The sequence below is a fragment of the Cydia fagiglandana genome, chromosome 20, assembly GCF_963556715.1.
Source record: "Cydia fagiglandana chromosome 20, ilCydFagi1.1, whole genome shotgun sequence".
NCBI lineage: Eukaryota > Metazoa > Arthropoda > Insecta > Lepidoptera > Tortricidae > Cydia > Cydia fagiglandana.
The window spans coordinates 6,790,236-6,814,082 of record NC_085951.1 but is presented as its reverse complement, the minus strand read 5'-3'; the positions used below and the strand labels follow the sequence as shown (position 1 = coordinate 6,814,082).

The following is a 23,847-nucleotide window of genomic DNA, read 5'->3' as shown; positions in this document are numbered from 1 at the left end:
GCAAGAAGATAAGCGATCTTGACATGTCTTTTAATTGAAAAACGCTTTATAAAAATATAAAACAGTTACTTATGAAAGCAGAAGAATATAAATGATCGTATTAGATTCATAATTGTTACATATTTGCCGTAACTTATTTTTAAAATGTGTTTTTCAATTAAAAGACACATCAAGATTGTTTACCTAATTTCTAATGCTAAAATAAACGAAGTATAGGTAATTAAATAAAAGTAAACAAAATCGACCCTCAAATTGCTCCTTAAGCCAGTTGAGGGTAGATAAAAACATTAGATGATCAAATATTGTAGGTTAAAGTCAGACCGTTTAGTGACTGGTCCAGGAAGTTTTGTATTTAGTTGGTTATCCAATAAATGATATAACTAAGTACCCGAAAATGTACATATTATTTGTTTGCTTATATTTGTGCAGCGAAATGCTATACATGGAAGTATTCTGTCTGCTCAATTATGACCCAACGCAAACTACCCCGCGATAGGCGGTACTTACAAACTGCTCGATTGGCAATCTCAGTACCACCGAGATGACAGTCAGTGACAAATGGCTAAATTGATTTATAAAAACAACGTTTTTTTGTAATTAAAAATATATTCATGTGTCGTGAAGTGGTGCAAAAGTTATTTTAGTTCATACCAAGGACAGTGGAATCACTTTTCACTTGTAGTAAACAGATAACTTCAGTAGAATTTGGAAAAAACATGATTTGTTTTCAATACTACCGTGCTAAGCTAAAACGTAACAACTGCATACGACTTTCATAACAACATACGACTTTTTAAATTGCAAGGATAATAGGGATGGTGTTATGCTAAATGAAGTAGACTATTTTATTAACTTGTGTTTGGTTTAGGTATTTTCTATATTATTATAAATGTAATAATAAATTCCTTCTTACAGATTTGTATTTTCCTTTTTTATTTCATGAGATGGAGCTATAACAAAACTACCTAGTTATTTCAAATTAATAATCAAATTTGGTATTGTCATTTTACATTACTTTCCATTCAGATTCCCACAAGATGCTATTCGCAGAGAACTATGAAAAAAAGCTGTCCAATTAGAGAGACATGAAATTGAGTGGATGCCTGGCAAGATATCTAGAATATGTTCTATTCATGAGATACCCGTGAGATACCCGGTCTCCTATATGTAGATACATTTTTCCTATCATGCTTTCACTGAATTAATTTAACAAATACACACATTATCTGAAAATGTTGATCATTTGAATCCACCCTCTACTGTCACATATATGTAGGTTCTCTCTCCAGCCATTTCCGTCAGAAGAAAAGAGCGGCAAACATATTAACTCACATTATAGACGGGTCTAACGCGAATTATATTCAATTACCTTGATTTACCGACGTAAATCAGTTTCGTTTCGTATAATGTGAGTTAATATGTGTTCAAAACGCGAAAGTTTAAAATATTATAAGAGCGGCAAATTTAGAAAATGTAAGCGCGCGAACGGCTATGGTCCTATACAAAATTTTAATTTTGCACCTTTTTCTACTGACAAACTTGCTTGACCGGCTATATACATATAAAATATTCTGAACTGAAAGTGGGGATTTATTGTGACTCCGCCTGTTCAAATATTTTTGACCCGATTCGTGTACCCATGTAAATTTTGCAGACTTGTTTGCAAAGCCAGTCCGATTTTTAAGATCAAGTTCGCCGTACATTTACTTTGGCGTACTTGATCTTAGAAAAACGGACAGACTATACCTGAACGTGACTTCGCACTGCCATGCAGATTGATAATAAAATATACAAAATACTTATTATAGCGGAATACATTTATACAACAATGATATATTTACTTATGTTGAGTTAGTCTGTCATGTCATAACAACATTTTAACTAGTTATCTTTTAATCTGCATTAAATTATTATACGTGAATTATTTGACTGGTTCTTCACTGTATGGCATAAACCTATCCCTGTCCAAGTCATATTCTAATCAAATATGAACCGCGAACTCTCAGCGGCCAGTACGCGCGTACAGCAAGAAGGTTATTAGCGGATTAATGTCGCTGATTGGTAGTTATTGACATTATATGCATTTCATCTACACTTAGCTATGTACCATTAGTGTAATAAAGATGACTCTTATTTTGTTTACCAGCTTTGATTACAGGCTCTGTAAACGCGTCGTCTTATTTGAATGTAGGCGTAATTGTGTATGTGTGCTAATTTGGCCCGAGAATTTGAACGGTAATGTTCCTAAAGGCGGTATCCATAGTTATATATGATCGCAGTATTTGTGACGTTCCACGGCAAAAGGTACCTTATGGCGGCTGGCGCTTACGTCGCATAGCGCCGCAATAATATTGGAGCGACGTTAATAATAGCGTAAGCGCCAACCGCCATAAGGTACCTTTACCCGTGGGACGTCACATTTAAATACCTAAAGATATAGACTATAGGTTAAGGATAGAACAAAATACTGAGCAAAGCGAGTGGTACAAATTGACTTACCGCAGCCGGCTTCATAACGACGGTGTTGCCAGCGGCCAGACACGCGGCCATCTTCCACGACAGCATCATGAGGGGGTAATTCCACGGTGTGATGAGCGCGCACACTCCGATCGGCTCTTTCTTGGTTATTGTCAGATTTCTGTATGAAAAAATATAGTTAATTTGGAAAGTAATAAGCCTAATTAGAGAAAATAGTGGTAAATATAATCAGTTTGATTTGATTGCATCGTTCGTTAGTGAACATAAAATGATTAAGTTTTTAAAAAACATCACATGAAAAATTGTTACTAACGTTTAAATATTACTGTACATTATTTATATTTAAAAATTTTGTGAAAATCAACAGTGATTTTTTTTCGGTTATTTATGGTCCAACTAAAATTTATAGGTGTAGATATGTGAAGTCCCCAATCCGCATTGGGCTAGCGTGGGGACTATAGCCCAAACCCTCTCGCGCATGAGAGGAGGCCTGTGCCCAGCAGTGGGACGTATACAGGCTGAAATTATTATTATTATGTACCTGTTAGGTCTAGCGTGGTTGATGGGTATAGTGGAGCCCTGTATCTTGTCGCACCAGCCGGCGAAGTAGCGCCACGTCTCTATCGACATGCCGATGTGAGTTTTGAGGGCTAGGGTGTAGACTGCTCCGGAGTCTATGGATTCTATGGTGGCTAGCTCTTCTTTGTGTTGCTCCATTAAGTCGGCTAATCTGGAAAGGGAGAAAAAAGCTGTTGAAAACTTTTTTTTTCGTGAACGTGAGTGTTTGAGATGGATGACTCAGATGACTTTTGTGATTTATTCTTCAGTGTGTTTGTAGGTATTTTTCAGGTACAGTCGCCATCAGATATATCGGAGCGGCCAAGGTGCTCACAAATATCTGAATACGCCTCTATTGTCAGGGCGTTAGAGTGCGTGTTCAGATATTGTGAACACCTTGGCCGCTCCGATATATCTGATGGCGACTGTACTTACAACAATCTTTATAGTATTTTATGCAACAGTTTTATAAGAGGGGTCAAAAAATGTGAGTGGCGTGGGTAACAATGTGAGCCGAAGGCGAACATTGTTAATAAATACGCCATGAGCATTTTTTGACTACTTATACAACGTTGCATACAATGCTTTTTCTATGAGTAGGCAATATTAAATAAAATACAAAAAAATATAAACAAAATTTTATTTATGAAAATGTCAATGTAAATTTTGGATAGTAGGTATTACTATATGTATGTAGCTCTTGTCTGCGACAAGCACCCATAATACCAAATATTACTGCAACCTGTAACAAGAAAAAGGAGAATTAAATAATATTAAGTTTCAATGCAAAAATATAAAATGTACATAAATATAGCTCGTTGTACTGTGTACCCTAAAAATGTGAAACAAAATTTTTTATAACATTATACCAACCTTACTTAAAAGATAGATCTGATCCGGTGCTTCCAATTAGTCTTTGAAAATACACCAAAGACGTTTTCAGAGAATGACGAAGTTTTCTGCTCCAATCTCCACGCCATGCACTTCTCATAAGATTTGTCGTATAGGTGCTGAGATTTAGTACTTAGGCAACAAATTTTCGGTCGCTGCTTGTGCTGCAGCGGATATTTCTTCAGGTGTAGAAACAATACGTAGTCCTCTTTGTCCATTTTCAACACTTTTTATGAACGCAAAACAAATAGTAACGCAAAGTACTCAAAGAACAAGAAATTACCGGGACAGGCGGGAAACGAGGAACAAACGAGTAATGTCTATGGTTATGTTTTTTTTAAAGCCGTTACACACTACCGCACCGCACCAGGGTCGTGGTGCTGTAGGGTATAAAAGTATTTTTTATTATGTTGGTAGCAATGAACTCAGTACAAATTTGTTTCTTTTTTAATAAAAACCGTATGCATTCAATCGTTTGTCACGTTGGTAGCAATGTACCGGTATGTGCCACCTGCTACTCTGCACTAGCTTACCGTATCGTAATGTCTCTAAAACGATACAAGTGCTTTTTTGGGCAATAGACTATAGACTTTTAAGGAGTATTAATAATGTATGCCCTTATATGTTCGTTCGTGACTATGTAAATGACAGATAAAAGTACCCGAGTAGAAAAAGACACTTGCAACACACTTTAGAGAGATTATATGTTATAAATAGTTTCAATTATGCAAATAAAGTGTGTCACCTTATCAACACTATTGCGTAATGAATATTATAGTTCTCTAAACCGTTGTATAATGAATTCAATTAGAAATCAGTCATGAGACAACATTAAAAAGTAAGCCATTGCATGCCATGATCTCTATGAACCCCTAATTTAACCCTATATAAAGGTGTCAGGAATTATGCAAAATTGAACCCTATCACTTTGAAATAAAGTTCAAAACCAGAAATATATTCCCTCTGCCGTTATAAAGGCTTAAATTAAAGTAGAGCACACTTACTTGAACAACATAGCGCCCCTCTCCCTCGCACTAATCTTCGCCCACTCGCCCTCCTCGAACGCCTTAGCGGCCGCCTTCACCGCTCGATCCACATCCCTCTCGCTCGCACTCTGCACTTTACATATCACCGTCTCATCCGTAGGGTTCACTATAGTCAAAGTCTTCCCACTATCAGAATTAACGAACTCCCCATTGATAAATAATTGCGTAGGGAATTTGACCTTCATTTTGTTAACGTCTAATTCTAGGCCTTCGTATACTACTTCTTTGGTAGCGGAGCCACCGCGGCCCTTCGCGACGGCCATATTGAAAAAGTCTTCGAAGGTTGTGTTCATGTATATGTCCTCGTTTTGAAGCTCTATTTTGGCTAGGTCTTTCACTTCTTCTACTAGTCTGACTACGTCCATTGAACCTGAAATAAGATTTGTTAGGTTTATAGTTTTTTTTAGCATTAGAAATAAGGTAAACAATCTTGATGTTTCTTTAAATTTTAAAACACATTTTAAAAATAAGTTACGGCCAATATATAACAATTATGAATCTAATACGATCATTTATATTCTTCTGCTTTCATAAGTGATAGGTCTCGATTTTTAAAAAGCGTTTTTTAATTAAAAGACATGTCAAGATCGCTTATCTTCTTGCAAGTTCTTTCTAATGCTAAAAAAACGAAGTATAGATAGTTATTATAATTTTTCTGTAAATTAGAAATTGTTTAAAATATATTCTCAATGCGTCTTATCCTTGTTTATAACTATTCCAAATTTCAAATCGATAGCGTAAGTAGTTCTCGAGATATTTAGGAATATGATATGACAGACGAATGGACGGACAGAGTTCGCACCATAAGGGTTTCTTTTCCCCTTTTTGGAATAAAATCTTACCTCTAAGGCGTACCATCACTATATTAATTAGGTCAGTGACAAAAAGGCATATGTCCAAATTGTCCAGGTTTAAATTTATTCATGATAATTAAATTTAACAATTTCACAAAATTAACTAGAGTTACCAAGACCGAGACCAAGCTAAGTTGGCAGCGATTTTGATTACCTAGACTGCGCAAGTGTGATTTAAACGTGATAATTTAATAGAACTCTAACCATTTGTTTCCACGAAATACGGTCTACATAATAGTACATAACTACATATATTATACTCAATCATATTGCTATTACCTGCTCCAGAATCAAAGAAGTCCGTATCATTCTCAATATCGATCCTAAGGATTGCCTTCCACACGTCTCTGACGCTCTCGACGAACTGTTTCTCCTCGGCCGTCAACTCCAGCGCCACCTTGCTCTCGCCGGCCTTGAAGAAGTTGGACGCGTTTATCATCTTGCCGTTCACTTTTAGACGCTGGATGTTCAGCTGGAAAGGGAAGAAAGAGTTAGAAGAGATGGAAAGAGTTAGAGGAGGAAAGTTGGTCCTTCGCGCCGGATAGATATTTATTTTTAAGGTGGTTCTCCTTGCTCGATTTTCATACAACTTTCTTGGCACCCTAGCTCCTATTATATAGGGTTTCTTCACTTGTATATGTAATGTTTGGGTAGTATATATATTTCTGTCTTCGCTTAACGTAAAAAAATACTAGATTTTGATTAAAATTATTAAGAAAAAAGCCTTTGAATATTGGTAAAATTTTGCCTCATTGCTTGTTTGTGTGAGTGATGCTTATAGTATCGGTGTAATTCTAACATGGCGACTTCATTTGACAAGTAATCATTTTTAATTTGTCAAAGGTGTAACAGATGGCACTTTAAAACCGCAACACAGATTACCTGTGTATTTTGTTTTATTTTCACTCAATAGAGGGAGGTATATTTAATGCACAAAGCAGGTTACGAGTATACCCTAGTAGCATTTTCGTTGGGGCCCACGGTGCCAACGGTAGGGAAAACGTTGGGATGAGGTTCGTTCCGTAGCCAACATTAATTTTGTATTGGCCCACCATCGCATTTACCAACATTCGCTGTGGCACAGATGCCCAACAATGGGCCTTTGTGTATTTTGGTACCGTTGGCTAAACAACGATAATATTCGTTGGCCCAATGATGACATATATCGCATTTACCAACATTGGCAGTGGCAGTGATGCCCAACAATGGGCCTTTGTGTATTTTGCTTCCGTTCGCTAAACAACGATAACATTCGTTGGCCCAATGGTGATGAATACCGCATTTACCAACATTGGCGGTGGCACGGATGCCCAACAATGGGCCTTTGTGTATTTTGGTAACGTTGGCTAATCAACGATAGGAATCCGATGGCCCAATGATAAAAATATCGTATTTACCAACATTGGCTGTGGCACTGATGCCCAACAATGGGCCTTTGTTTATTTTGGTAACGTTGGCTAATCGACGATATCATCCGATGGCCCAATGACGACAAATATCGCATTTACCAACATTGGCTGTAGCATTGATGCCCAACAATGGGCCTTTGTGTATTTTGGTAACGTTGGCTAATCAACGATATCATCCGATGGCCCAATGACGACAAATATCGCATTTACCAACATTGACTGTAGCATTGGTGGCCAACAATGGGCCTTTGTGGATTTTGGTAACGTTGGCTAATCAACGATATCATCCGATGGCCCAATGATGTAAAATTTCGCATTTACCAACATTGACTGTAGCATTGATGCCCAACAATGGGCCTCTGTGTATTTTGGTAACGTTGGCTAATCAACGATATCATCCGATGGCCCAATGATGACAAATATCGTATTTACCAACATTGGCTGTGGCACTGATGCCCAACAATGGGCCTTTGTTTATTTTGGTAACGTTGGCTAATCAACGATATCATCCGATGGCCCAAGGACGACAAATATTGCATTTACCAACATTGGCTGTAGCATTGATGCCCAACAATGGGCCTTTGTGTATTTTGGTAACGTTGGCTAATCAACGATATCATCCGATGGCCCAATGATGACAAATATCGCATTTACCAACATTGGCTGTGGCACTGATGCCCAACAATGGGCCTTTGTTTATTTTGGTAACGTTGGCTAATCAACGATATCATACGATGGCCCAATGACGACAAATATCGCATTTACCAACATTGGCTGTAGCATTGATGCCCAACAACTGGCCTTTGTGTATTTTGGTAACGTTGGCTAATCAACGATATCATCCGATGGCCCAATGATGACAAAAATCGCATTTACCAACATTGGCTGTGGCACTGATGCCCAACAATGGGCCTTTGTTTATTTTGGTAACGTTGGCTAATCAACGATATCATCCGATGGCCCAATGATGACAAATATCGTATTTACCAACATTGGCTGTGGCACTGACGCCTAACAATGGGCCTTTGTGTATTTTGGTACCGGTGGCTAAACAACGATAACATTCGTTGGCCCAGTGAGCACAAATATCCCATTTACCAACATTGGCTGTGGTACTGATGCCCAACAATACCAGTTGAGTTTGCTTGTGGCGTCACTAGATGGCGTTACTGTCTCCAAACATCGAAGTTATAGTTATTTTCTCGATTATTCCGGATATAATCATAATATTTTTTAAAAGTAACTTATAAATCTAATAGCTATAACTATAAAATATATACATAAATTTAAAATATTGTATTTTACCAACATTTTCTCAATTTAAATCTCAAAAAACATAAATCTCGCTTACGAAGTTTCGAAGTGCGGTTAGTATATATACAAATTAGAGTGTATAGTAAGTGTACTTGCTTCGGCGGTACATATACTAAAATTGGAACGATACAGAGAAGATTAACAACAACTGCTGCCTAGGGCCTTCATGTGGATACAACCAATGCCAACCGTAGTGTAATTGTAATATTTATCAGCAAAGGCCCAACGTCGTATTACACAACCACTTACTTAACGTAGGGTAACTATAGGACTCGTAAACAAAAGCCCATTACATAATTAGACTGTAGGCACACTATAAATTACACAACTATTTACCTACGGTAGTATTGTAAGAATCCTACACAAGGCCCAACGTTAAAGTTACAATGTTGGCTCTTTGTGGGACAAGCTGTGTTGGGCCTTCAACCTGGTGCACGACTACCTACCGACCTAAATGACTTGCCGTTGGGTAATTGTTGAATTTGCAAACAGAAGAACAACGAAAAAATTGCCTTTTTTTATTTATTTGCAGTTGGCCCTACAGCAAGCCATACGGCCAAATGTAACAATTAACCAACCATCAAACAAATGTGTATAGGCCCAACCACGGCCCAACCAAAACCACCACCGTTGAATAATTGTATGATTTATTTAAATAGGCCCAACGAAAAAATTACTCTAATGGCCCTCTGTTGGGAATCTTCGGGAGGGCCTTTGTCAAGGGCCCTCCAGCAAATCGTACGGCCAAATGTTACAATTAACCAACCATCAAACAAATGTGTATAGGCCCAACCACGGCCCAACCAAAACCACCACCGTTGAATAATTGTATGATTTATTTAAATAGGCCCAACGAAAAAATTACTCTTACGGCCCTCTGTTGGGAATCTTCGGGAGGGCCTTTGTCGAGGGCCCTCCAGCAAATCGTACGGCCAAATATAACGGTTGCCCAACTAATACGTAAACAAAGGCCCAACAAAATCCCTACAAGAAAATGCTATTAGGGTACCTACTCATTTAAGAATCTCCTTTCTGATATAATTTCATTCCCAGATTTAATATAACTTAATAATTATTATGATTATTACACAATAAAATACATTTATATATTTATAGAAAGGTCAGTCCAAACAATCATTCGCGTTACGGTCGTCCACCGAAAACCCTTGTGAATTCTGCTTTCGTTTCGGTAGAAATATAAATGTTCTCTGGAATAGCCTATATTTATTGTAACAATGATTTTTAAACTAAAATACCTAGCTATATTTTTCTCAAAAATATATAGGTATGTGGAGAAAAATGTCATCTTCTTGTAAATAAACAAGATTCTATAATATCTTCTGCTTGTGCATAACAATAACATTAGTAGATGATATTTTTAGGGTTCCGTACCCAAAGGGTAAAACGGGACCCTATTACTAAGACTTCGCTGTCCGTCCGTCTGTCCGTCTGTCTGTCACCAGGCTGTATCTCACGAACCGTGATAGCTAGACAGTTGAAGTTTTCACAGATGATGTATTTCTGTTGCCGCTATAACAACAAATACTAAAAACAGAATAAAATAAAGATTTAAATGGGGCTCCCATACAACAAACGTGATTTTTGACCAAAGTTAAGCAACGTCGGGAGTGGTCAGTACTTGGATGGGTGACCGTTTTTTTTTTTGCTTTTTTTTTGTTTTTTTTTTGCATTATGGTACGGAACCCTTCGTGCGCGAGGCCGACTTGCACTTGCCTGGTTTTTTTTCAAAAATGCTGCCTTTCACCCGAGTTAAAACACTCTACTTTTCATTTCGCATACGAGGAAAGTAAAATGCATGTGTTTTTTAAAATACATTTTTATAGTAGGTATTTTTGAGAGTAGGTATTTTCAATTAACAATTTGGCCAAAAGTAATTTATGGAATGGGGAGTCAAATATCAGAATGGAAATTGTATAACAAATCCATTTATACCCAAATTTCAATTGCTTATTGTAAAAAGAATAATAAAATCGTACTTGGAATTGGAACCTAAACTGCTCTAGTGCAGAAACGTATCATTTCCTGCACACCTTTTACAACAACAATGACCCTCTTTCATATATTCGGTCAAATTGTGCTTTTTGAAAAACTAATTATAGCCAGCCTTTTATGAATGTAGTATGATACCTTAGGGTATGGTGCTTTACGCACACAAGCGTCCCTTCCCCTCCCCCTGACGCAACCCACCCTTTTTGCATGAAATATGTCCCGGTTCACAGTTTTTTACATTTTTTGAGGAAAGTATACATTTTAGGAAAAAAGTGTCTATGAAAGAAATAATCCTTAATAAATTCTTAATAAAAAAGGTCATATTCATTTTTTTTATATGATGCACCTAATTCATGTATTAGCTTGTCAAAATTCGAAATAACATAGTTTTTACTTAGGGTTCGAAACTCATTTATTATACACGGTGTAACATGAGGAAACCGAATAATTTTAACAGCGTATTCCTGATCACATTTAGAGACAAAAATGTCCTATAAACTTTTTTGAAATTCGCCTAGTTTCAGAGTTAATACCAATAAAAAAAAACAAGTTTCTATTGTTACATAGTTCAAAACGCCTTTTTGATGGCGATGTTGCTACTATGGGATTTAGTCTAAATATCCTTATTGATATGTCAAAAAGTGACAAGTAACACTTTGCAAAAACTAAGTTTTACGAAAAAAAACCATTTTAAGTGACAAGTTTACCAATAGCATTTAATTTTTATATTCAAATTCATTCATAAAATTAAAAAAAAACCAAACAAATTTTTTTTTTGGCGAAATTGACCTAAACACATATTACATCTTTTCCTTTTTTTTGACCTCATGTATACATTTTAGGATAAAAGTGTCAATGAAAGAAATAGTTCCTTATTAAATTCTTAGTAAAAAAGGTTATATTCATTTTATAACACTTATTATACAAGGTGTCCTCAAGAAATGCGAAAGATTTTATTTCTGAGGTCAAATTAAAAGAAGGAAAAAATGTTTGTATGAGTTTAGGTCAATTTCGCCGAAAACAATTTTTTTTATTGTTATTAGGGTTCCGTACCTCTAAAGGAAAAAACAGAACCCTTATAGGATCACTCGTGCGTCTGTCTGTCTGTCCGTCTGTCACAGCCGATTTTCTCCGGAACTACTGGACCAATCAAGTTGAAATCTGGTACACATATGTAAGTTTGTAAACAAATGAATTTTAAACATGGGGGCCACTTTTGAGGGGTAAATGAAAAAATTAAAAAATAAAAATTTTCAAACTATATCATGTTACATATCAAATGAAAGAGCTTATTGTAAGGATCTCAAATATATATTTTTTATAATTTTCGAATAAACAGTTTAGAAGTTATTCAAGAAAATAGGCAAAAAATGACTATTCCCCCCTCCCCCTTTATCTCCGAAACTACTAGGTTTAAAATTTTGAAAAAATACATAAAATAGGTCTATACCTATAGATGATAGGAAAACCTATTAGAAATGTACAGTCAAGCGTGAGTCGGACTTAATTACAGTTTTTGATCCGACTCCTACGGATTTTTTAAAGATTTCACTCACGTTTCGCATAAATAATGTTTAGTTTTAAGTTTATAAAATACATATGTATGTTAGTCTGTAAGGTATTTGTAATATGGGCCTTGTTCCCTGAATTAAATATCTAAATAAATAAATAAAATAAAAAATACATTGTTAAAAATTGTGTAATATACGGAATCCTTGGAACGCGAGTCCGACTCGCACTTGGCCGCCATTTTTTAATTTTTTGAATATATATGTATGTACATAAAAAGTAAATGTTATTGGTAAACTTGTCAGTTAACATGGATTTTTACTTTTTTTTCGTAAAACATAGTTTTTGCAACGTGTTACTTAATTGTCACTTTTTGACATATCAATAAGGATATTTAGACTAAATCCCATAGTAACAACATCGCCATCAAAAAGGCGTTTTGAACTATGTAACAATAAAAACTTGTTTTATTTTTTTAAATTGGTATTAACTTTGAAACTAGCCGCATTTCAAAAAAGTTTATAGGACATTTTTGTCTCTAAATATGATCAGGAATACGCTGTCAAAATTATTCGGTTTCCTCGTGTTACACCGTGTATAATAAATGAGTTTCGAATCCTAAGTAAAAACTATGTTATTTCGAATTTTAACAAGCTAAAACATTAATGTGCATCATGTAAAAAAATCAATGACCTTTTTTATTAAGAATTTATTAAGGATTATTTCTTTCATTGACGCTTTTTTCCTAAAATATATTCTTTCCTCAAAAAATGTAAAAAACTGTGAACCGGGACATATTTCATGCAAAAAGGGGGGGTTGCGTCAGGGGGAGGGGAAGGGACGCTAGTGTGCGTAAAGCACCATACCCTATGGTATCATACTACATTCATAAAAGGCTGGCTATAATTAGTTTGTCTTCCCCATACATTAGAACACAATTTAACCGAATCAATAGCATGAGAAATGAAACGGATATTTCTTGTTTTCTTTGCATTAGCATTTTTCTCTCGATAATTTAATCAATTTGCAACATAAGTAGAAGAATCCTCATATATCCATAAATATCAAAATATAAAAGGACATACATTTTCAGAAGAATTCCCCGTGCGACGTTGCCAAATGGTTTAAAGTACAACATGCTCGCAACGTTTGGATGTCAATAAGTCGACAATGAAAAATTATATTTCAAATCAATTCAAACTTGATATTTTTGACAGTAATGGGTTACTTAAATAAGAAGGCATTTTTCGCCCGGGTCTACTATGGTCAAATGGTCTAGTGGCTTTAGCTACTGAGTATAAGTCTAGTTGAACAGCATGACAGGGTTCAAACCACGAACAAAGACTCATTTCTTTTTGTATTTATTTATTTATTTTGTTTCATCTCTTTGGTAATTTTATATGCCTTATTTTAAAAGTTATTTTAAGTAAATGTGTTGTATTTGATTATTTCATGTAGGTATATCATTTCAATAAAATTTTGGAAACTTTTATTTTATACCTGGTCAAGCAAATCTTGTCAGTAAAAAAACCGGGCAAGTGCGAGTCGGACTCGCGCACGAAGGGTTCCGTACCATAATGCAAAAAAAACGGTCACCCATCCAAGCACTGACCACTCCCGACGTTGCTTAACTTTGGTCAAAAATCACGTTTGTTGTATGGGAGCCCCATTTAAATCTTTATTTTATTCTGTTTTTAGTATTTGTTGTTATAGCGGCAACAGAAATACATCATCTGTGAAAATTTCAACTGTCTAGCTATCACGGTTCGTGAGATACAGTCTGGTGACAGACGGACGGACGGACGGACGGACGGACAGCGAAGTCTTAGTAATAGGGTCCCGTTTTACCCTTTGGGTACGGAACCCTAAAAAGGCGCGAAATCCAAATGTTCTATGAACGATATCCCTTCGCGCCTACATTTTTCAAATTTGCCGCCTTTTTCTACTGACAAGATCTGCTTGACCAGCTATATTTCGTCGATAGTTGACTTCTTATGTACCTATTCTGCGATCCTAATTAGACTTTTTTTTAATTATTTTAATCATTATTTATATCCTTTGAAAACCGGAAAATAAAAATACTTTTATAAATCTTCCCATAATATTACTAAAAAATAATTAAAATACTGAAAATATTTTACTCACGTAAGTTTAGTTTCGAAGAATAACATACGCTTAAAATTATTCAAAAGAGAATGCTAAAATTATAAAATAAAAAAAAACTGGCATTGTCGGGGTTTGAACCATGTATCTTAGCTACAATCTGATTTTTTTCAAAATAGAGGCTACGGGTGCCACGAGCACATGACAGTTGATGGTCGAAAACATTAGTTGCTTCTGAATGCCTTGTAATTCTTAATCGTTGCTCAAACAAGAATTTATTATTTAATTTCCAATCTTTTTTCAACAATAAACATTTCATCCGCTGCGCCCTCTAGGTTACTTTACTGTAACATTACAAATCTGCTGACATTTGACACTGACTTTAAGGTGACTTTAAGTACGTAAGTGTGCGTGAATGCAAGAAATTGCAATATTTTGCAGTTGGATTCCGGTAATAACGAAATGAGACAATGTTGAGTTGAACATGTCTCGATTTGGATGTAGTATTTTTTATAGTTTTCGCACATATCAACACATCTTATGAAACTTTGTATTTTGGGAGAAATAGTGAAAATCCACAATTCGTGCACAGTGACGCCATCTTTTGGCTGATAATCGGCATCCCATCCCTAGACATCCACCTTAAAGTGTAAACTAAATAAATAAATAAATATTATAGGACATTCTTACACAGATTGACCAAGCCCCACAGTAAGCTCAAGAAGGCTTGTGTTGTGGGTACTCACAACGATATATATAATATATAAATACTTAAATACATATAGAAAACAACCATGACTCAGGAACAAATATCTGTGTCATCACACAAATAAATGCCCTTACTGGGATTCGAACCCAGGACCATCGGCTTCACAGGCAGGGTCACTACCCACTAGGCCAGACCGGTCGTCAACTGATATATGGACACAGAGTATTCTGTAGTTTTGTTCTAGTTACGAGGCGGTAAGTGTCCAAGTGCTTTTCATTTTAACGCTGATACATTAAGGGCCACTTGCACCATTTCACTAACCCGGGGTTAACCGGTTAAACCTGGCGTTACCATGGTTACTAGTACAATTTGACAGTAGGTTAACGGTTTAACCGCTTAATCCTGGGTTAGTGGAATGGTGCAAGTGGGCCTTAGGGCTCATTGACGGCGCGCGAACTCGGATGCGATCTCAGCTACATTGCAGACTATTGAGGTTACAGTTACATCCAATTCGGCCGAATGATTATATACCGCAATGTCATGCATGTTAGTTCTCACATAGTTTAAATGTCAAGATTATCCCAAAAAAATGGAGGCCCGAAAAAATCAAGATTTCGAACTTTTGGTTATGGAAGGACAATTGAAATAAATTAAAGAATAAAGACATTTACTGGAAGAGATCCCTGAAAGGGATAAGTTCGCCTTTGTACTAATGATGTGTGTTCTTTCATGTTTTATGTTTCTTTTTGTACAATAAAGTATTTTACTACTACTACTACGTTCACTTTCCCAGTTAGATTAATTTCATCACCTGTTTTAGTTTGTTGGTCATAATCATAAGTGTCATAAAACGAAATAGGTTTAAGCACAGAATAAATAGTACTAGGTACAGAAGACTCACTCTCTAACAAAACGTGTCTGTTACGATCAACACAGATATGGCCGCTAGGTGGCGACAGCGCCACGTGCGGCTTATGGCAAACCCCAAAATTGGGGTCGAACTGATGTACTTTTAGCTACCTGTAGCAAAGGGACGAAATCGCGGAGTGATCCACGCCTGGTTTAAGTCTTAAGCAACAACTAACCTTGACTCCATCATCAGCAGTAATCAACAGACCCCCATCATGCACCAGCGCAGGATTCTTCAAGCCCGGTATAACCAACTTATCCCCCACCACGTCTCCCCCCTTCCACAGACTGGAGCCGAAGAACTTGATCTCCACAGTGCTGTCACTTGAGGAGTCTATGCCTTCTCTGGTCTGTGGCTGAATGAAGGTGGTGGCGCCGGGTGAGGAGTCTAGGCCGCGAATGAAGTTGTGGAGGGCTGTGCCGCCTTTGGACCAGTCGATCTAGAAAACAAAGGGCGATTAAAGCTTAGAATAATAAAGACTACAATACTTTCCGTCATTTCAATTCAATTTTGCGAGAATTAGGGCTGACTTAGACGATGCGAGAACTCGTATGCGAGTTTCATACCATTGCGGGTTTTGATCGGTCGGTTGAATTGGACGTAGTCCGCAATGTAACTAAAATCGCATGAGAGTTCGCGCGCAGGCTAAATCAGTTTAGCAATCTAGAGGTCGCGGGTTCAAACCCCAGCTCGTACCAATGAGTTTATGTACGAAATATTATTTGATATTTACCAGTCGCTTTTCGGTGAATGAAAACATCGAGCGGAAACCGGACTATAATCCCAATAAAGCCTACTTTACCCTCTGGGTTGGAAGGTCAGATGGCAGTCGATTTCGTAAAAACTAGTGCCTATGCCAGTTCTTGGGATTAGTTGTCAAGCTCCTAAGCTGTGCAAAATGCCGGGACAACGCGAGGAAGAAGAAGGTAATAATAATAAATAAATTATATGGAGATGACAGTTGTCATCCTACCCTTTAAGTTTGAGAAATATTATAGAAGGTGAGAACTGAGTATTTGTTTCCAAACATAAAATGCCGTTAAAACTGTGAATGACCTTAAAATTTATTATAGAAAGTACAAAAAAAATCGTAGTCTAAAAAAAGGAACTGTACGCCTTATCACAATGCCATAAGGAGTGTTTTTGTTCGACACTTAGTCAGCTGACTGCTTTTAAAGTAAATAAGAGGCTATCACAGAGGTTATCGTGTCACGTGTATCGTGTCGTAAAACAAGAATAGGTCGAAATTATAAGATGTTCTACAGCTTATCTTCTACTAGTCGCTGGCCCAATATTACAGGGTTCTATGTTACGTTTTCAAGATAGTTGAAATTCGACTTAATGTCACTATGACAATGTTCAAATTTCAGTTCGATAAAAGTGATGGCTCCTCTACACGATGGGCCAACGCCGGCCACTCCAAGGGACGCATTTATGCGTTAGAGGGAGCAAGTGATATTGCTATCTCATTCTACCGCATGGCTGCGTCCCTTGGAGTGGCCGGCGCTGGCCCATCGTGTAGAGGAGCCATGAAACAGAACCCTGTAATATTGGACCAGCGTAGTGACTAAAACACATTTTGTTCTATATAAAATAACACAGAGCTAGATTAGCTAGGAGGAGATGACGTACTTTAGAACGACGTACTTTTGGTTGCACAAGAGAATTTTCGGTTTCTTGATGCGACTATAACTTTTTATGGTGTTGACAGGGAATCGTACAATTTAGGAGGGATAGACCTGAACAGATTCCGTAAATCCTAAATTTCATGGAGTTTTGTTAGGACAGTAAAACATTATCGTAGAAAAACATAAAATTCTCATTTCCATCGAGCCTAACCGAATGCATTACTGGCCAGAGTGGCCAGGGTCCTAAATAGACTGAGCATTGACAGTAGAGATGCACTCGGTTACTATCCGGTATCCGGCCTATCCGGCCCTCTTTTTAATATCTGGCCGGATACCGGATAGTGACCTACTATCCGGCCGGATACCGGATAGTAATTTTGCTTGATTTCCGAGTCAATAAATTTGATTTTAGAAACCGTCACGGTCATAATCGTATTCTTTTATTATTTAAAAACATTTGAAATATTTATTCCATTATTGCACGCGCAATCATTTCGAAACTAGAAATGAGTCCGCGCGAACGTTCACTACGAAACAGGTCAGCCTGCACAATGCGCACCTGAAAAACCGAAATACCGAATATTCGGAGGCCGGATACCGAATATTCGGCCGATGGTCAGACCTAACATCCGGTATCCGGCCAAACAACTATCCAATGCCTCTCTAATTGACAGTAATAGTGCGTGCGTGTTACCTGATGTGTTTCCGCCTTGAAGAGCGCGGGGTCGTAGGTGGCGCCCTCCTCCGTTTGTGTAATTTTGGGCGCCGTGCCGTTGGCCACCATGTTCACTGACTCTGCCAGCGCCTTTATACCTGAAGTGAAGATATCATTGAGTAAAACTTAAACTCATACATTTCCCGGAGGGGTAGGCAGAGACCACGGATTTCCACTTGCTACGATCCCGACATACCTCTTTCGCTTCCTTCACATTCATAACATTCCTCATACACGCTAGCCGGTTTAGGGTGCTCTTGACCTAGCCTTTCTTCAGGGTTTCCCCAATCTGATCAGAGGAAGTCTCTACCCCTTCCAACTCCCACTTCCACTTCTCCCTTATACACTCTCTTTGTTAGCCTTTTTTCACTGAACTTTAAGTTAAACTCAACTTTACTTAAATTGAAAATATGATGTTTTACTGATAGATTGCGAAATTTTATACATATATTAAAACTGTTAGCAAAAAACCACATAATTATATCTACTAGCAATGGAAATAGCCATGCGCAAAAAGAATAAGTGGCTCAAAAGTTTGGTTTCTGCTCTTCTATAAAGAGTCACAAGTATTATGACAGGAAAGTGGCGCCCTATTAAACACCTTCGGGATACCTAATTAGGTTTACTGCAGTAGTATCAGGCCGATTCAGGCCATTGTTAAAACCATCATCAGCCCAGAAGATGGACAGTCTGCAGGTGATTTCGCCCTCTAGGGTCTATTATGACAGGCAAGTGGCGCCCTCTATTGGCTCTATTAGACTCTCACCTTCGGGATACAAGTATTTGTTGTAAATGGTGTCTACAGTATCATCTATGGTGACGGGGAAGGTTTTCTGCAGCAGGATCGGGACAGTGTTAAAACCATCATCAGCCCAGATGGACAGTCTGCAGGTGATTTCGCCCTCTAGGGTCTATTATGACAGGCAAGTGGCGCCCTCTATTGGCTCTATTATACACTCACCTTCGGGATACAAGTATTTGTTGTAAATGGTGTCTACAGTGTCATCTATGGTGACGGGGAAGGTTTTCTGCAGCAGGATCGGGCCGGTGTCTAGGCCATCGTCGGCCCAGAAGATGGACAGACCGCAGGTGGTGTCGCCCTCTATTAGTGTCCTGAAACAACGTTGTGACCGTAAATAATCTCTAATAAAAAAAATAACACTTCACAAAACAGTCTAACACGTCGTCATTTAAAAAAATGCTAAATTCTTGTGAAGAGATGGCCAGGGGGCGCCATAAGCCTTCAGGAATGCATATACTTGGAAAAATTCGACCTATGCCGCTGTGGCCCAGTGACCGAATGGCACAGGCACCTGCCGCGATAGAAGAGGACCCGGGTTCGATTCCAGCCTGGGGCACTGGAGGCCTTGGTCACTTCTTCTTAGTATAATGTAATAACATTTATTTCAGTTTAATTGTTACAAGTGTGAAAATAACAGTGACGCTAATAAATTGTAACCTTGAAACTGAACGTATGTCTAGTATTTCTTTGGAAAACTTAGCAATCTTATATAGTTTAAAGTATTGACTCCAATTACTCCCAAATAGGGTAAAACAGCTATTTTGTGGTAACACACTTGACCCCAAAGGTACATGTTTGTAGTGTATTGTAAGAATCATAGTAAATTGGAGGTCAACAGAATTTCTTACATAGGTTAAGGGGGCAATAATATCTAAATTTAAAGCACCAAGGTCGTTTTTTGGATGGCAATATCCCTAGGACTTAGGAGTTAAAGGCTTACCAATTGATAGAAGATGCTCCTCTATGCCTTGGCAGTATGCTGGGGTGGTAGCAGATGCTCTGGTATTTGGGGTAGTTGATTACCTCCATGGGGATGAACTGGGTGCAGAACGGCAGCACATTGATGTCGGCTTTCACCTAAAAATAACGAAATTTTGTTAGTCTGTGCTCGTGTCTATTAAGCCTTTATAAGGCAGTAGGACTATATTTCTCACATGATTTTGAACTTTGTATCAAAGTGATAGAGTTCAATTTTGCAAAAATTCTGACACCCTTGCCTTACATAGAATTATCAATTTTAGAAGCCTAAGAATAAATCGTGTCCCTGAGTTTGACACCTGAAGCAGATGGCACTGTACACTGTACGGGGCCATATGTAGCAGTTGGTTGGATTTTCTATCCATCATAATATTTTAGCCAAGACGCTTTTTGCCATGACTAACTGAAGGTAACCTAGATTCCATTTGACAACCTAATCCCAAGAATAGGCTCAAGACTCAAACATTAGTTTTTATGAACTGCTTTCTGACTTTAGAACCCAGAAGGTAAACTGCCCTATCGGGATCAGTCTTGTATAGTCGCTATCAGATACATCGAAGCGGCCAAGCTGCTCACAAATATCTGAACACGCCTTTATTGTCAAGGCGATAGAGTGCGTGTTCAGATATTTTTGAACACCTCGGTCGCTCTGATACTAATATACCTGATGGCGATTATATTATGCTCACGATGTTTACTTTCACCGAAAATCGATCAGTTGATATTTCGTACGTATGTATGTAAGTCTTGAGCATACTTAGAACCATGTCAGTTTAATACATAGGGTAATTCGCCAGTAACTGGTCACCGGCCAATAACTGGCGACCCTAAACGAAAAATGAATTCTATTCACCTATAAACAGAATTCATTTTAGTATAAGGTTTCAATAACTGGCGAGCCTTCAATAACTAGCCACCTTATACTGAAATGAATTCTGTTTATAGGTGAATAGAATTCAATTTTAATTTACGGTGGCCAGCTATTAACAAGTGCCCAGTTACTGGCAAATTACCCTACATATTATTATGTAAAACTTACGATAATTATCTATTATCTATTTAATAATAAAATAATTTACTTTCAACCATTTTGGTTTTTAAGAGTAGATATCGCGAAATCGTCAACACATTATGTAATATGTTTTCGTAATATTGCGAAATAACGTATAATTAGAAACATATCATGGTGCGTATCGCGTAAGGCCATGGCTTCCAGATAACCACATACATAGGTCGGCGCAGTGATAGTGTTATCTAGCCATAGACATCCATGGCTGCTTTATGCGCCTCAAGAAGAATCTGTAATTATCTAATTATTCATACAAGATCGATTTCGAAGCTTGGGGTATAATAGCCATTATCTATAAGATTTAAGACCGCCTGTTGTCTGCCTCTACATTTAATCAATTGTTCTTTTCTTTTGTATCTTTTTACTGAGGTGTGCCAATATTATATGTGTGTGTATTCTATCTATCTATCTATCTATTTATAAAGGGTAACTGATTTTATGGCAAAACCTTATTGGCATTAATTATTGACGTCATCGGATAGCGCCATCTATACTCTGTATCTTTAGGTCCTTAAAAGTAAACAAATAATTTGTACACATTTATTTGTTAACCGACCAAATACAAAACCGAGGCGGATCTGTAACTGAAGGACCTGACTTTAGCCTACATTATTTGATCGAGTAATGTTTTCATCTACCCTCAACTAGCTTAAGGAGCCATTTGAAGGTAGATTAATAGATTTTGTTTACTTTTATTTAAATACCTAAAGATACAGAGTATAGTTTCAACTTTAAGCTATCAAACTTGGAAGCACGATTTTTAGGGTTCCGTACCCAAAAGGTAAAACGTGACCCTATTACTAAGACTTCGCTGTCCGTCCGTCCGTCCATCCGTCCGTCCGTCCGTCCGTCCGTCCGTCCGTCCGTCCGTCCGTCTGTCTGTCACCAGGCTGTATCTCACGAACCGTGATAGCTAGACAGTTGAAATTTTCACAGATGATGTATTTCTGTTGCCGCTATAACAACAAATACTAAAAACAGAATAAAATAAAGATTTAAATGGGGCTCCCATACAACAAACGTGATTTTTGACCAAAGTTAAGCAACGTCGGGCGTGGTCAGTACTTGGATGGGTGACCGTTTTTTTTTTTTGCATTTTTTTCCGTTTTTTTTTTTCATCATGGAACGGAACCCTTCGTGCGCGAGTCCGACTCGCACTTGCCCGGTTTTTACTTAAACTTTACACATCTCATACATACACATGGCTCTTTGGTAGGTGTAGAAATGGAATTAATTCATAAAGTGAGTATGCACTTTTGTAGCTTGCTGTCAGCTGTACAAACTGTACAAGGGTGGACCTTATTACAAAAGGCATAAGGTCCACAGACGATGCCGTTAACAGTGTGGCTATGGTACATGTTATTCACTAATATCTGCTTGTGACTTCATCCATATACGTCGCCATCAGGTATATCGGAGCGGCTGAGGCGCTCACAAATATCTGAACACGCATCTATTGTCAAATCGTTAGAGTGCGTGTGGCCGCTGCAATAAATCTGATTTATGATGATGAATCTGATTAGTACCGGTTATACTTCACACATTGTAATTTAATAAAAAAAACCGGGCAAGTGCGAATCGGACTCGCGCACGAAGGGTTCCGTACCATAATGCAAAAAAAAAAACAAAAAAAGCAAAAAAAAAACGGTCACCCATCCAAGTACTGACCTTTCCCGACGTTGCTTAACTTTGGTCAAAAATCACGTTTGTTGTATGGGAGCCCCATTTAAATCTTTATTTTATTCTGTTTTTAGTATTTGTTGTTATAGCGGCAACAGAAATACATCATCTGTGAAAATTTCAACTGTCTAGCTATCACGGTTCGTGAGATACAGCCTGGTGATAGACGGACGGACGGACGGACGGACGGACGGACGGACGGACGGACGGACGGACGGACGGACGGACAGCGAAGTCTTAGTAATAGGGTCCCGTTTTACCCTTTGGGTACGGAACCCTAATAGATTTGTCTTAGTTATCCGAATATAGAATGTTCCTAATATAGATGATAAGGTTAATAAGTTCACGAGAGCAGTGGGCAACCGGAATGACAAAATTGATGGCATTATTTATCGTTCATAAAGGCGCCTATTCCTGGTATAAGCGCTGGTGGCTTAGCGGTAAGAGCGTGCGACTTGCAATCGGGAGGTCGCGGCTTCAAACCCCGGCTCGTACCAATGAGTTTTTCGGAACTTATGTACGAAATATCATTTGATATTTACCAGTCGCTTTTCGGTGAAGGAAAACATCGTGAGGAAACCGGACTAATCCCAATAAGGCCTAGTTTCCACTCTGGGTTGGAATGGTTTCGTAAAAACTAGTGCCTACGTGAATTCTTGAGATTAGTTGTCAATCGAACCCCAGGCTCCCATGAGCCGTGGCAAAATACCGGGATAACGCGAGGAGGAAGAAAGAAGAATGGTGCCTATTCCTCTACGTTCAATGACTACCTAGCAACATACTTTGGTAATGGTAACATACCTACCATCTTTCGTTCATTCAATAGTACCTACTTGTAACTCAGAGTCTAATAAAGTTGATGATTTTCGAAAAAAAGTAACTGGTACCATTTTTTCTGATCTCCTGAAATCTCCATTTGCGGGTGTGTGTATAATTCATAAAAGTACATGATGCTAATCAATGTAATAAATAATGTGTTTCAAGTCTGTTTATAACAACCACAAACCAATGTGACCAACTGAGGACCAACATAAAACGAAAACATAAATTGATTCACAGTAAATATGGTCCTTTTTTCCCGCACTAGTGCGTAAAATAGCACTTTTAGTGCGAGGTCAAAAGTTTAAAGGGCCATATGTACTGTAAAACGTTGTACGATACACGTGCGAATAGGTAATTTCTCT

At 37.8% G+C, this 23,847-nt stretch overlaps 2 protein-coding genes across 5 annotated transcripts in view; both read right to left on the bottom strand.

Annotated features, from left to right (window-relative positions):
- LOC134674523 (vanin-like protein 1) overlaps positions 1-23,847 on the bottom strand; it is an 84,619-nt gene that overhangs the window by 33,709 nt on the left and 27,063 nt on the right. The gene's annotated exons all lie outside the window — the stretch shown is intronic.
- LOC134674512 (cytosolic 10-formyltetrahydrofolate dehydrogenase) overlaps positions 1-23,847 on the bottom strand; it is a 37,065-nt gene that overhangs the window by 11,162 nt on the left and 2,056 nt on the right. Inside the window, exons 4-11 of one of the 2 annotated variants that reach the window (XM_063532605.1) lie at positions 19,877-20,013; positions 19,096-19,247; positions 18,114-18,232; positions 15,967-16,230; positions 6,107-6,299; positions 4,932-5,343; positions 3,020-3,208; positions 2,500-2,638 (exon numbers count right to left, since the gene is read on the bottom strand). In XM_063532605.1, coding sequence (XP_063388675.1) covers positions 2,500-2,638; positions 3,020-3,208; positions 4,932-5,343; positions 6,107-6,299; positions 15,967-16,230; positions 18,114-18,232; positions 19,096-19,247; positions 19,877-20,013 — 1,605 coding nt within the window. Of the gene's footprint in view, positions 1-2,499; positions 2,639-3,019; positions 3,209-4,931; positions 5,344-6,106; positions 6,300-15,966; positions 16,231-18,113; positions 18,233-18,900; positions 19,034-19,095; positions 19,248-19,876; positions 20,014-23,847 lie in introns of those variants that run through there. The other variant, XM_063532606.1, reaches the window with a different exon arrangement.